Source organism: Corylus avellana, chromosome ca3, assembly GCF_901000735.1.
Source record: "Corylus avellana chromosome ca3, CavTom2PMs-1.0".
NCBI classification, from domain to species: Eukaryota; Viridiplantae; Streptophyta; class Magnoliopsida; order Fagales; family Betulaceae; genus Corylus; species Corylus avellana.
This window is the reverse complement of record NC_081543.1, coordinates 522,051-532,614: the sequence shown is the minus strand read 5'-3', so window position 1 is coordinate 532,614 and position 10,564 is coordinate 522,051. Positions and strand designations below refer to the sequence as shown.

At 39.4% G+C, this 10,564-nt stretch overlaps 3 protein-coding genes across 4 annotated transcripts in view; all 3 read left to right on the top strand.

Moving 5' to 3' along the window:
* Positions 1–201: 201 nt before the first annotated feature.
* On the top strand, positions 202–1,858 carry LOC132175598 (uncharacterized). Its single transcript, XM_059587587.1, has 5 exons — positions 202–306; positions 425–517; positions 601–708; positions 786–857; positions 1,105–1,858. The coding sequence occupies exons 1-5, from the start codon at positions 223–225 to the stop codon at positions 1,540–1,542; spliced, it is 795 nt and encodes a 264-aa protein (XP_059443570.1). The 5' UTR covers positions 202–222; the 3' UTR covers positions 1,543–1,858.
* A 636-nt stretch (positions 1,859–2,494) lies between these two features.
* On the top strand, positions 2,495–5,296 carry LOC132175333 (uncharacterized). Of its 2 annotated transcripts, none has more exons than XR_009439419.1 (5): positions 2,495–2,820; positions 3,060–3,314; positions 3,625–3,703; positions 4,736–4,810; positions 4,924–4,948. XR_009439419.1 is itself a non-coding variant. In XM_059587234.1 (5 exons), the coding sequence occupies exons 1-5, from the start codon at positions 2,539–2,541 to the stop codon at positions 4,976–4,978; spliced, it is 750 nt and encodes a 249-aa protein (XP_059443217.1). In that variant the 5' UTR covers positions 2,498–2,538; the 3' UTR covers positions 4,979–5,296. The 2 variants fall into 2 exon arrangements, 1 of the variants encoding a protein (XP_059443217.1); XM_059587234.1 differs by having other exon boundaries at positions 2,498–2,820; positions 4,732–4,810; positions 4,924–5,296.
* A 1,774-nt stretch (positions 5,297–7,070) lies between these two features.
* LOC132176566 (uncharacterized) overlaps positions 7,071–10,564 on the top strand; it is a 5,672-nt gene continuing 2,178 nt past the window's right edge. Inside the window, exon 1 of the mRNA XM_059588813.1 lies at positions 7,071–8,287. Within this exon, the coding sequence (XP_059444796.1) occupies positions 7,179–8,287 (1,109 nt within the window). The 5' untranslated portion in view covers positions 7,071–7,178. The remainder of the gene's footprint in view (positions 8,288–10,564) is intronic.

Sequence of the window (10,564 nt, the reverse complement as noted above, 5' to 3'; positions counted from 1 at the left end):
CCTAGATAAAGAGATTTTTTAGTTATATAAAATCGTCTGTCTTTTGATATGCTTAATCTTACGAAATTATACTTTTATTTTTTAACAAATTTGGTATTGGTTTACGCATCAACAACAAATGCTTCTATTATAGCTTTCTTCGGCAAGTGTAAGGGGCTTAGTGTCATAATTTGCTGTCTTGTTGAAATGATCAAAATATCTTCTTGGCATTGCTTTTTTCAGATGATTATTGCAATGCGGACATTATATCAGAAGTGTAAACTGGTGCATGGAGATCTCAGTGAATATAACGTACTTTATTTTGAGGTGAGCCCCAATTATATTTGTGTGCGCTTTTTTTTTTTTTTGGGGGGGGGCGCTAATATTGAATTGATTCCATGCGTAATTTGTGGACATTTTGATTTATTTTCTTCTTTATTTGCAGGGTCACTTGTATATTATAGATGTCTCTCAGTCGGTTGATCTTGATCACCCTCATGCCCTTGAATTCCTACGTCAAGATTGTGTCCATATTTATGTACGTTCTCTGAAACCAAAAATATCAAACTAAAAGTGCTTGTAGTCAGCAGTATGAGTTAACTAAGCTTTGGTGGCATGCAGGATTTCTTTAGAAAACATGGTGTAGCTGTTATGACGAAACGCGAACTCTTTGATTTTATAGTTGATCCTTCTATTGCTGAGGAGGCTGTGGACAGTTATCTGGAAGAGGTTTGGTAATTTATACTCTCAAATTTTCTGATGGACTTCAGGATATTTTTATTGAGACTGCTTTCAACTCGTTTCAGGTGCAACAAAAAATTTTGGCCAGAGGAGACATATCTGTGGAGGATGAAATTGCAGACCATGTGTTTGTGCAGGTAACAGTTTCTTATCCCTCCCTGGCCCCAACACCCCCCCCCCTAAAAAAAAAAAACTGTGTGGCAGTGGCATTATGTTCTAGGAGTTTCTTTTCATCATCTATCCCCTTTTCATGGCAAATTTTAAGATCCCCTAAATTGGGTTCAAGATTGATACTTGAAGTGGGTGTTTGTCTCTGTACAACTGATAGATTTTGATTGCTCATAAATTGTTGAGTGTTTTTCATTTTCTGGTGTTATTTTACAGTCATTCATCCCAAAGACGCTAGAACATGTGAAGAATGTCGAGGAGGATGTACAAAGGATAACCAGCGGCCAGGACACTAAAGATATGTATTACCAGACTATCACAGGACTGAAGGACGTTCTTTCAAGAGCTCAGCAGTCTCCAGCTGAACAGCCAGTAGACCCTTCTGATGGGTCATCTATTAATCCAGCTGCTCATTCTAATCCTTCTGAGAATATAACGGAGTCTCAAGCAGTCGAAGACGAAGAGAACTCAAGCGATTCCGAAGCGAGTTTCTCATCTCAATCTGAAGCAGAAACTCTCGCAGATAAGAAAGCTGCTAGAAAAGAGAACAAAAAGAAAGTCAAGGAGGAGAAGAGGGAGGCTCGCCGGAATAAAGTAAACAAGGCTGTGAAAAAAAGAAGGAAGAAGCTGTCCAAAGCTCACAAGACTAGATAGCTTGCTTGTAGTGCAACTATGAAGCCAAGTTTATTTATTAGATAAATTTTGCAACCATTTTTAGTTTCGGGAAAAAGAAACAATTTTGGCACTCAAGTGTGATCATGTAGTTTTTCCTTCCGCCCATTTTATCTTTTTTTAATTTGTTTAGTAATTAGAGTTTTGTAGTTAGCATGGCCCTGAAGATATGAAGGGCTAAATTAATCTCAATTTAAGGTATTGTTGCTTTTCATTCGGACTTCATGGATGGTGAACAGTTTTTTTGTATATGAAGATTGAAATTTCTTAGATATATAATTCTTGTACAACTTGTTGACGTATGAGTTTGTAGGTGTGGCCGTTCAAGATTATTTTTGTAATGCATCTATAAAAGAATGTTATGGGTGTTTTTGACAATATTTAAGGACACCAATTAAGCTATTCTAATTATAATCAAGAGTTGTTTTTTCTGCACTCTAATTTTTATTGCTATGAATTGATTAATACTAAATAAGTCGAATTAGTGATTTCCTCAAAATAAATTCTCTATAAATGGTATTAGAAGGGAATAATATGACCATTAAAAGATGAAAACATAAAGTGGAAAATATGACTGTTGAATAATTTGACTTTTTTTAAAAAAAATATGACCATTACAAGATATAATTGTTTAAAAAATACGATCCTTAGAAAAAATAAATAATAAAATAAAATAAAATAAAGAGTGATTTGAAAAGCCATTAAGTAAAATAGAAAAAAAAAAAAAATTTAGTTAAAAATTTTAGATAAAAATATATGTTAAATTAATGATTAAGTGATTAAATTTATTTATTTTTATCAGCTTAATAATTTAAAATAATTAAGTTTTCAAAATCAAAGGTGCGGACGGTAATAGTGACTTTCAACCGGATGGGACTTCTATATAACTTAATGCGACACTTTCGACGCAATAATTCTCAGTAACTTTTTTGTTTTTTAAAGCCGTAGTGAAAACGAACTTCTTTCGCGGCACAAACAATGTCCAACTCCACGGAACAAACCCTAGACGAAGATCACGGGCCTTCGACCGCCGATCAAAACCCTAACGAGCAGAGCGACCAGCAGTCCCAGGAATGGGAGACCATGGCTCGCGCCTGGCTCTGCTCGTTCCCCGAGGCCAAAGCGGTCTCCATGGACGAGGTCGAAGCCTGGATCGACGCCAACCACGGTTCTCTTCCCGAAGGAATCAGATCCATGCCTCGCGCAGATCTCTGCCAGAGGCTCATTTCCATCCAGAATTGCATGAGACTCCCCTTTCAGGTACCACTATTTTTACTATTTCTTTTAATTTCGAGCTGTTTATTTTCCAGATTTGGAATTATATGTATGCTTAGGGATACAATTTAACGAAATTAATTTAAATATTTTAAGCACTTGGAATAATTTTGATTTTATGTCCTTAGTACTGAAAGCCGAAAGGCAAAGTTAATTAATATTTTCAAAAATTCGTTTCTTCAAGTATATTGTAATAATGTTATTTGCCATCTCTCTTATGGCAGGAAAAAGAAGCGAGTCAGTTCGATAGTGAGAATCCACCGTATCGATTTCAACGTACTGATCAATGGCGACCGGTGTATATTTGGTTAGAATCTTTGAATCAAAACGAGGTGGTGAAGTCTAAAGAAATTTCTGACTGGCTGATTGCGAATCCGGATGTCCAAGAACAGTTGTGCTCTCGGCATTCCCGATATCATTTGATGCACTACATCAAAAAGTGCCATATAAAGATATTGAAGAGAAAAGAAAAGAAGATGGTATCAAATACTTTCTTGTATCGATTCTCATCATCATCATTGGAATTGTTAGTGTCCTTTTGGTACCTGAAACATTTGGAGATGTTGTTATGGTATTAGGAGTTTGACCAGCTATAGAGTGAGATTTTGCCTCACCTTTTCTTCCCCTATTGTGTTTGTGGTCTCAAAGGGATATTAGTTCAGAAATATTGGATGCTTCCATAAACTTTGGCCTTGGAGATTGATGTCTTCCCCCTTATTACTTGTACTTGACTGTTGTGCATCTATTACTGCTTTATGCTTACTTAATGCTACTGGTTTACTTGAACAGGGTGGGCAGCAGCAAAACAAAGAAACTTCTCTAAAGGTTCGCAGGACCGTGGTGATGAAACAACCAGCGGCGCTTCCATGTATGTCTCCTTTAGAGTGACTTCCTTATTGTTTTTGGGTATTATGCTTGGAGGTTTAATAGAAATAGATTCACTTATGTGTGCTTTCCAGAGCACCTCGTGGCAAAATTCCATCCTCTGCAGTGATGGCACAGTAGAAAATGGAGTCATCACCAAAAACAAGAAAAAGGAAAAGAAATGAAGTAATAAACAAGCTCTAAATTTCAAAATGCCACTCCAATAATTCTTTAAAGTGGCCTTTCTAAAAGGAAAAACTTAAGCTCAAATGCTACAAGTATAAATGCGCACATTATAAATGTTGTGTAAATACAATGCAATGGTTCTGCCTTCATGGGATGTCCACAATGGCCTCCTTGTCTCCTGCTTTGGAAATAGTTTGAGTGCGTGTGTGCGTTTGTTTTGAACTTTTCTTTTACAAGACTGGTTCTCTGTCTCTCTCCTTCATGGTTGTTATCTGGAGGACATCTATTAAGCGGAGCCTTGATTGTTCTTTTTATGGCTAATTTCCTTTGTCAGTTGCACATTTAATAATTCTCATAACTTAGTAGTAGTAGTAGTAGTAGTTTTGGCATATTTAGTTTTATTTCTTCTTTTGTTTAAGATCAAAATGTTTGGCACATTATTAAATGGATCATTATGATCTATATTTGTTCTACTCCCCTGACAGCTCTTTAGATTGTAGTTAGATGTTATACTAAAACAATTGTCTGGTCAGAAATACATGCAGGTGAATCATTAGGACCATCATACTTGCAAGCATCTATTAATTGATTGGGTTAACCAACGACAGCTATCTTCAGTCATTATATATACCAATTAGAAGCATCTTTATGTTGCTACCATGGTTGCTTTGACAAAAATTTGCTAATCTTCAAGCATTGAGATGTTTAAAATCTTGTTGTAAATGTTCTCTGGGTGGGTTGACAAGCTAACTGCTGTTCTCTTTCAAGATATATGTTCTTTGACTCTATATTTTCCAAACTCCTCACCTTCCATTTCCCTTGTTCTTTTCCATCTAATTTTTGCAGACAGTGCGGTAAGCAATTTACCTAAAGATGGTGATGTGTACATGACAAAAAGAAAGGAAGCCTATCGCAAATTTGAGATGTAAGCTGCTTATGAAGTTTTTCTTGTTAATTTGCGTCTTATGTAGCAAACTTTTGTTATGTTTCATATTGCTAGATGCAGTGTGCTTACTAATTATTTTAATTGTATTTCAGTTTGGTGGAGTTGGAGAAGCTGCTTTCCCCAATTTTCTCAAAGAGTCAGCTGTGAAGTAATGAAGCAATCTTTGAAACAGCAAATATATGCCCACAGATCAAATGTAGGCAAACTCAGAACGGCCATGCTGACTCCCCTTTGTCGATAGTAATTTTTTCACAATTGACGATCAAAGATCTTCTCTCCAATGCGGCTCAAGAGTCTTAGGGAAGTTTTCGTCCTACTTATGGATATAATGAGGGACAAAGTCTTGTGTCTCTTTGTACAAGAGGGCCTTTAGAAATTTGCTTTGGTCATGTGTTATATGGGTTATCGGATATAAGTCGGATATTTTCTGGAAAAATTTGCAATGTATTGGTTAATATACCGTTTCGCTGGCAGCATGCTTCCAAATTTCCAATTTGTCTTAATTTCAAAGGAAAAATGCAAAATCAATACAGGTGGATAGAGTGCCACCATGTCCATGTGAAGAGGTAGCTATAGTGCCAACTGTCATGCGACGAAAAAAGCCTTCATCCAAACCTGGACTCCAAAACATTTATTTATTTATTGGCCCTATTTTGGATTTTACCTTCACTTCTCAATCTTTGATAAGAGGAGTTTCTTTGGGATCAATAAGAACTAAACTACATGTTAAAAAAAAAAAACTCCACCTCTCTCGTAGAGTCCTCTTGAACCCTGTTCACCTTTCCCCTTCCTGATTCTCCTCCTCCATCTCTACTCAATCTCCGATCACATCCTATCCTGTTAATCAAGAATTTAATCATGGATACTCTCAACCAAGAATTAAACCATCTCATAGCCCACACTAATGCTCTCCAATGTTCTGACGACACCACCCCAAACCTTGTTGAACCCACATATGACGTCCCCCCTCCACCCTCTCTCACTTTGGTGGGAAAGATCATCTCCCTCAAACCTTTTTCGAAATCTGCTATTAAGGTCAATATCCTTCAAGCTTGGCAGCTCTTGAAGCCCTTCATCTCAGAAGACAAAGAAGATAATAAAATGGTTTTCACCTTTGAGGATAAGGATGACCTTGCTAGGGTCCTGAATAGTTCCCCTTGGAATATCAAGGGAACTCCGTTGTTCTTGAAAAGATGGGAGAATGATGAAACTTATGCAGAAGTGGATTTCTCTAAAGCAGCCATTTGGGTGCAAGTGCATGGTCTTCCACTTGACCGTATGAATTTTGCTAACGCCACTATTATTGCTGAAAGTTTGGGTGGCCTAGTGCATGTTGATAACTCTGAAAATCTGAAACCAAATAGGACAAGTTTCTTGCGTATCCGTGTTCTTCTTCCTTTGAATGAACCTCTGCCAACTGGGTTTCTTCTTCAGCGAGCTCACAAGCCTCCTGCTGAGATTACTTATCAGTTTGAGCGTCTTTCAGAATTCTGTTATGCTTGTGGAAGATTAGGGCATTTATCTGCTTCTTGTCCTATAGTTCCTCGCCCACTTATCACTGGAAGGTTCGGCCCCAAACTCAAAGCTAGCTCTCCTCATGTTAATCGTGTGGAACTATTATCTTCTTCTAGGAAACCAGCAGTGTCCATGGCAGCCTCTGGTTCTAGTTCTTGTGCTCAGCCCAATCTTTCCACTGAGTCAAACCAGCCCGTAGAAACGAGTGGCTCTCTTCAACTCAGCACTGTTCAGGTCAGTAGTCTTTCTCTGGCTCAACACGTTTCTTCCACCAACTCACCTGCATTGAACCCCGGTCCTTCTCCTATGGCTGTCTTGATGGAAAAGTCTCCCCTTGTCAATTTTCAGCTGAACCCCATCGCATCCCAATTAATGTTTTCCCAACTCACCACACTAAACAACCTGCAGCTTGACTTTCCCAACAGCTCGTGGCCCAATACTTCTAACCCAAACAGCCCCTCGTGCCAACAATGCCCACTTAACCAATCTAGTTCTCCTCCAACCAGAAACTTAATTTCTTCCCCCTCCAATGCCACGTTACCAATTCCTCAAACCATTTCCCAAAAGCCACGTCGCACTCCCCTTCTAGAACACCCAGTCACCCTCCACCTCCTAAACCACCAAAATACCCTTCTACTGTCACCTCCAAAAAACGTTTCCACCCTTACACTAAATCCATAAACCCTTCTATCCCTTCTATCAACCAGGAATCCAGTTCTTCCAAGAAACCCAAGTTGCTCTCTGCTCCTCCACTTTGTGCTACTGAAGATGAGGATTTTAATGCTACCAACTCAAGCGGGGCTGCAGGTTTCTCCCTGCCCCCTTCCCCCCCATGAAGGTGATGGCCTGGAATTGTCGGGGATTGGCTTGTGCCCCGACAATTCGTACTTTACGAGCTCTCATCAGGATCAATAGACCTGATGTGCTGTTTCTCTCAGAGACTATGGTGTTGTCTTCCCGTTATTGGAATTCTCTCTTTCGCATGGGTTTTTCTTCTTGGTTGCAAGTCCCTCCAGTTCGTTGTAGAGGAGGTCTCTTTGTGACTTGGAAGCCGGGTTTCTCTTTGGAGCCTATCTATCTGGATCAAAATCAAATTTCCTGTCGTGTGGTTTCTGATCCCTCCCCGTGTTCTTGGTTGATTTCATGTGTCTACGCTCCTCATTCCTTACAGGATCGTAACACTTTTTGGACTAATCTTACAAGAGTGGGTTCCTCTTTCGATGGACCTTGGCTTCTCTTGGGTGATTTCAATGCAATTCTGTCTTCTGCAGACAAAAGAGGTGGTCGAAGTTTTGGGTCTCCCTCCCACTTTGATTTTGTTGATTTTGTACACTCTAATGCTTTAGTTGACTTGGGCTTTGTTGGAAATAAGTTCACTTGGAGCAATCATCGTTTAGGCAGGAACAATATTAGAGAGAGGATTGACCGTGGTTTGGCTAATCAAGGTTGGGTTCATCTTTATCCCAATTCTCTGATTAATCATCTTTTGGCTTCTAATTCAGACCACTGTCCTATTTTGCTATCCTCTGCTGGTTCCTACCAAAATATTCCCAAACCTTTTCGTTTTGAAGCATTCTGGACACGTGACCGTTCTAGTCATGGTGTAGTGGCTGAGGCTTGGCTGACAGATGTGGAAGGTTCTCCAGCTTTCTCTTTGAGCAGAAAGTGGAATAATACAAAGGCTGCTCTAAAACACTGGAATACACATCATTTTGGGCACATTCAAACTCAGATAAAGATACTGATGGCTGAAATCAATGGTATTCAAGCTAGCCCTCACTCGTTGGCTAATGTGGCAAGGGAATCTTCTCTTCAAGAGGCTTTGCAGGAGCAACTTCTGAGAGAGGAAGTACTGTGGAAACAAAAATCCAGAGAGCTGTGGTTATCCTGTACAGACCTCAATACCAAATTCTTCCATGCTTCCACTACATGCAGAAGAAGGTATAATTCCATCTCTTGTTTGTCTTCTGTTGATGGCTCCAGAATTATAGGTAGGAATCTTATTGGCTCTCATTTGGTTAACCATTTCAATTCTCTGTTCTCCACTACTAATGCCACTCTTGATCAAGGCCTTACTGATTTAGTAGATTCTGTTGTTACTGTAGAAGAGAATGAGCTTTTGTGTTCCATTCCTGATGAGTGTGAAATTTTTTCAGCCATCTCAGACCTTGGCCTTAATAAAGCTCCTGGTCCTGATGGAATGACTGGCCTTTTTTATAAATCTTACTGGCCCATAGTGAAGATCAGTGTTATTGCTTCTGTTCAATCTTTTTTCAGGGGAGGTTTTATGCTCAAAGCTTTTAATCATACCAATATTGCTCTAATCCCTAAGGTGGAGAATCCTTCTTTGGTGAACCATTTTAGGCCTATTAGTCTCATCAACTTCAACTACAAGATTATTTCTAAAATCTTGTCCAATAAACTCAAACCTCTCCTTCATAAGATTGTCTCCCCAACTCAATCCGCTTTTTTGAAAGGGAGGTCCATCCATGACAACACCATTCTTGCACATGAGGTTTTCCATTCTATGAAACAGAAAAAAGGGAATGGTGGACTTATGGCATTGAAGCTTGATATGGAGAAAGCTTTTGACTCCATGGAATGGAATTTTCTCCTAAAAATTTTCTCCTTGCTCGGCTTCCATCCAAAATGGATTAATTGGATCAGTCAATGTCTTACGACGTCCTCTTTTTCCATTCTACTGGATGGTGCCCCTTTTGGTAACTTTCAGCCTTCCCGTGGATTAAGACAAGGAGATCCTCTCTCTCCTTTTCTCTTTATCCTAGGATCTGAAATTTTATCCAGACTCTTGTTGAGAGAAGAAATGTTGGGCTCCCTTCATGGTATTAAAATTGCAAGATTGAGCCCGCCTATTTCTCATTTGTTGTTTGCTGATGATGTTATGATCTTCTCTAGGGCTAATAGTGATGAAGCGTCTATTATCCTCAATTGTCTCAACACCTATTCTCATTGGTCTGGACAATGTATAAATTTTTCTAAGTCAGCAATTTTTTATAGCAGAAACTGCAAGCCAACCATCAAAGCATCCATCAATCATATTCTCAGATTGCCTCCTATTCCAGCCAGAGCTAAGTATTTGGGGCTCCCTCTTTTCTTTGATAGGAAGAAAAGTGACTCCCTTATTGAGCTCAAGGAGAGGATTTTTGCCAAAGTTACTGGCTGGAAAGCCAGACTACTTTCTCAGGCAGCCAGAACTACTCTGATCAAATCTGTTGCAAATGCTATTCCTTCCTACATAATGTCTATTTTTCTTCTTCCAAAGAATTTTTGTTCTGAGATCAATTCAATTCTAAGGAAGTTTTGGTGGGGCTTTCCTCAAGACAAGAAGCATAACCTTACTTTTTTATCTTGGGACAGTATTTGCCAACCAAAAGCCTTGGGTGGTCTTGGTATTTGCTCTATGGAATTCATCAACAAATCTCTCCTTGCCCGGCTGAGTTGGAAAATGGTTCTCAATGAACCTCTGCTATGGGTTCAAGCCCTTAAAGGAAAATACCTCCAAAATGGTACTTCTTTTTTGGATGCCAAGGTCAGCCCTCAATCTTCTTGGATTTGGAAAGGTTTGATGAAGAACAGGAAAGTGGTTGAATTGGGAGCTTGTTGGTCTATTACTGGAGGTGAGAATTTACAGGTTTGGAATTCTCCTTGGATCCCTTCCATGCCTTATTTCAAGCCCAAGCCGAATAGAAATCTGGTGGAGCTTCCAGATTTTTTTGTGGCTGATCTGTTTTTGCCAGGGGCTAGAATTTGGAATGAAGATCTTCTGCGTGACTTATTTGATCCAACAACAGTGCAGAATATTCTCCAAATCCATATTCCTTGTACCAATTCTGGAGACAAATGGTCTTGGATGCCTTCCTCCTCCGGCAATTTCTCTGTAAAGTCTGCAAGGGAAGTCTCCTCTATTCCTTCTAGTAGGTCTTCCCCTCTCTCCCTGGCTGCATGGCAGGCTCTTTGGAGTCTCAAGCTTCAAGCTAGGTTAAAACATTTTCTCTGGAAAATTGCATGGGATATTCTCCCATCTAGAGCCAACATTGGTAGATTTGTGATTTCTGAGGATGACAATGCTTGGGTTTGCCCTTTTTGTAAAGGTCCTCTGGAGACCTTGACTCACATTTTTTTGGATTGTGTTTTGGCCAATGCTCTGTGGAGCTCTTCTCCTTGGCCCCTCAGTTTGGCTCGCTTCTCCTCTAGACC

Coding starts and splice junctions, on each gene's coding strand:
- LOC132175598 (XM_059587587.1), top strand. CDS start 223: ATGATTATTGCAATGCGGACATTATATCAGAAGTGTAAACTGGTGCAT. Junction 307..424: donor ATAACGTACTTTATTTTGAG/GTGAGCCCCAAT, acceptor CTTTATTTGCAG/GGTCACTTGTATATTATAGA. Junction 858..1,104: donor CAGACCATGTGTTTGTGCAG/GTAACAGTTTCT, acceptor GTTATTTTACAG/TCATTCATCCCAAAGACGCT.
- LOC132175333 (XM_059587234.1), top strand. CDS start 2,539: ATGTCCAACTCCACGGAACAAACCCTAGACGAAGATCACGGGCCTTCG. Junction 2,821..3,059: donor GCATGAGACTCCCCTTTCAG/GTACCACTATTT, acceptor CTCTTATGGCAG/GAAAAAGAAGCGAGTCAGTT. Junction 4,811..4,923: donor GCCTATCGCAAATTTGAGAT/GTAAGCTGCTTA, acceptor ATTGTATTTCAG/TTTGGTGGAGTTGGAGAAGC.